Source organism: Limulus polyphemus, unplaced genomic scaffold, assembly GCF_000517525.1.
Source record: "Limulus polyphemus unplaced genomic scaffold, Limulus_polyphemus-2.1.2 Scaffold9686, whole genome shotgun sequence".
Classification (NCBI taxonomy): domain Eukaryota; kingdom Metazoa; phylum Arthropoda; class Merostomata; order Xiphosura; family Limulidae; genus Limulus; species Limulus polyphemus.
Genome location: NW_013675296.1, coordinates 18,597 through 22,037, shown reverse-complemented (window position 1 = coordinate 22,037; position 3,441 = coordinate 18,597). Strand labels below are relative to the sequence as shown.

At 32.5% G+C, this 3,441-nt stretch overlaps 1 protein-coding gene across 1 annotated transcript in view; it reads right to left on the bottom strand.

The window, feature by feature from the left end:
- Positions 1 to 1,067: 1,067 nt before the first annotated feature.
- The window catches only part of LOC106476041 (Down syndrome cell adhesion molecule-like), a gene marked incomplete at its 5' end in the record, with an annotated part of 17,339 nt that continues 14,965 nt past the window's right edge, over positions 1,068 to 3,441 (bottom strand). Inside the window, one exon of the mRNA XM_013936709.2 lies at positions 1,068 to 3,173. Coding sequence (XP_013792163.1) covers positions 3,049 to 3,173 — 125 coding nt within the window. The remainder of the gene's footprint in view (positions 3,174 to 3,441) is intronic.

Sequence of the window (3,441 nt, the reverse complement as noted above, 5' to 3'; positions counted from 1 at the left end):
GTAGTTCCAAGGCAGCACGAGACCTAGAACATCGGGCCGATGTTCTAGGTCTCGTGCTGCCTTGGAACTACTTTACAAAAGGTTTAGAGCTGAATACAAACATTTTTATACTTTGTATATAGATCTCCATAATGTTGATAATATAGATCGTATAATTTCATTTCGTAAACTTAGCTTAATCCGTGCACATCAGTTGATTTGTTAACAGCAACTTTGAGCAGGAAAAGAAAAAGTGCTTTTAATTATTGAAAGGTTGAAGAGATAGGCCAGTGTTTCTCAACCAGGGTTCCGCGAGATTTGAGCAAAATATCGTAAAAAAAGCGAACAAATACATTGCTACATCACATATTTGAAACATTTTTATGTGTAGTAAAATAAAAATTGAGACCGTCAAATTTGTTGTTACTGCTGCACACCACCTTGTATAATTTTTGCTCTTTTTAACACCCCCCCTCCCCGACTACGCCACTGTTAACTAGGCTATAAAACGTTAGGAGCGTCATGAAAATTGTAGTCTATGTGTAGGGGTGTCTTGAGCAAAAAAAGGTTCAGAAACACTGGGATAGGTCCGTGTATAAAAGATTACCTAAGAGAAAAGTGGATTTATCATACAGTTAAAAAACACTTTTTGTCTGTTGCAAAACTCATGAAATAAAGCAAAAGCGGATTCTTCTGCATAACAACTGTACAGCAATACACAATAAGTTAACAATGAAAAATTTGCAATAAATGTTTCACAATATTATTATAAAAGCCCGAGTTACGGTAACAAACATGCTGAAAATTAATCGTATTTTAAAAAAACTGATATTATAGATCTCGTGCTGCCTTGGAACTACTTTACAAAAACATTTCAATGCTTTGCAATTTCTATTTTTACCCATAGTTAGTTTGTATTCAGCTCTAAACTCTAGCTATGGGTAAAAATAGAACTTGAAGTTAAACGAAACGAACTTCACTTACCTAATATTTGGACGTGCAGCTTAAAGATCATTCAAACAAAATTTCATTTGTGAAGATATTGATTTTGGGTGGTGTAACTTGTAACAAACATGGAACAATACCAGTGACGTCAACAGTTTATATTTATTAATATATGACATACAAGTTTTGCTACAACTTCTTTCACTAATTCAGTTACGAAACTTAAGGTTAAGGAAATATCGACAAAGCTCAAAGCCTATTTGTTATATGTTCTCAGAAGCCCACACTCTCACATATTTGAAGAAACATTGACAACAATAACAAAACAAGACAGCCATAATTACACAGTAAACAAATATCATCTAGTTCTTTATAAGAATTTTCGTGGAATATTCTTAACAAAATGTTCAAATAACAGAGCTTTTCAGATTTAATTATTAAACGTAAAACTGGAATTGATGATCTTGTTGGTTCTAATTTTACTTATATCACACTCACATAATAAGGTTATTTTTCTAACTTTCCATTAGACAAAACAGACAAGCATATGGTTTAAAGAAATTGGTCTCGATTCACAATATGTAGCTAAATTAAACTTCTTGTTAGGGAATAATAATATAGATCAGATGTAAATGTTTTTAATAAGAGAGTGTTTTGATTTTTAGATCTTGAACCAGCTTCAAACATAGATCATTGTAGAGATAAATTAAGCAGACACAGAAAGTTTAGCGATTAATGGATGACTATTGATTACGTATTGAAGTAAAATGTTTCTATACAATATAGATTTTATATAAATACACCTATAAATACGAGTGTAGTAGTGCTAGAATAATTATATAATCCTGTTAAACACCATTACTGTTGAGAAACATGAGAACATACACTAATCATAGCAAGGTTAATTCTCAGTTTTCGGATAATCCATTAGTCTATCTTAGCGAATAGTCTTCATATGATAATCTGTTATTATGATATATAGTATCAGCAACGACAAAGCAACAAAGCTCCAAATGCTAGTCAGTTTTGCCAATCCACAATAACAACGGGTAATCCAATTTTAAGTTACTTCCTTGATCCACGTTAACAGCAAACTTTGAAATGCTAATCCATTTTCATGGTCCATATAATCAAGAAAGACTCAACTGATAATCCACTTCCTTGATCCATATCAGCTTCTAGTGCTAGTCGTCAAGTATTTATTACACATACTCCCATAAGGTTCTAGTTTGGACTCGGATCATCCTTTTTCGTATCCAAAGTTCATCTGTATTTCTTATTAATGAGAATAATAACCAGTTTTATTACATACAAGGGATACTGCTAATGATAAGATTATACAAGAGTTTGTAAGGGTTAAGGAACTTTTTTACAAATGGAGATTTTTTTTTCCTTGCTGCTTATGTATGAGTTTCTTCATATCATCAAGAAAAAGAATCATATGATATCTTCTGTCATAAAATGTTGGTCGAACCATAACAATGGGTCGGAAAAAAAAGGTTATGTTTATCCCTATATCATTGCCAAACAATGGAATCTCAACAATCACTACAGGCTAAAAGCGATTATATAGTATACACAAGACATTGATATTCCAGAAACTATTGCTCGTTATTGTTGGTTTGACAATTTGGCAAATAATTTGAAAATTAATTGTTTTCCTTATCGCCGGAATCGTCTTTTCTATAATGTTCGTATATTTGGTTGTTACTTTAAATGTTTAATAGCATCTCACATAGATCATGTTTCAGGATATCAAATAAAGTATTCAAATTAGAAATCATCAGATCTTTACCAAATCTTTTGGCAATTGTAGTCGAGCTTAATTACTGCTGTTTTATATATTTTCGCGTTGTTTTACGAGACACGTTTACAAATTTTTACGCACGCAAAATTCCACATCACTGTGACAAAGAAAATACTTAAACACGAACTTGAGAGTGTCAAGACAGTTGGGTGTATTGACGTCTTGGTTCGAACCAGATTTTCTAGCCTTCCTTTGAAATCCGTGTCCACTAATGTGTTGAGACGTGTAAATTGAAAAGAAACAAAAACACAACCAGGGAATATCAGTACAAACAGTATTTTATCTAGTTTGATTTTAGACGACCTTAATCCACGAAGCTATCTAGCTATCTCTGATGCCGCCAGTTGAAGCATAACAAGAAGAAGGAACTGGAAATTCATATGGAAACAACGTTCACTTTGGTTGGCCTTCCCACCATGATGCATGGCTGCTGGATTTTCTCCTGAAAATTATTTACAGTTATGCATATTTATTTAAAGTTTTAATAACCTCAGTGGCATTGATATTATATAGAACATGATTTAATTATATTTTACTATCTAGATACATCATGCTCAACAATGGCCCTGTTGAAAGAGTAATTGTTAAATACATTTCATAAAACAGTTCGGGCAAAATATGTACACCAAGTCTTAGAGAAAAAAAATACACCATTAATTGGTCATTTGTTCCTCTCCGGTGGCTCAGTGGTAAATCTAAAGGCTTATAAC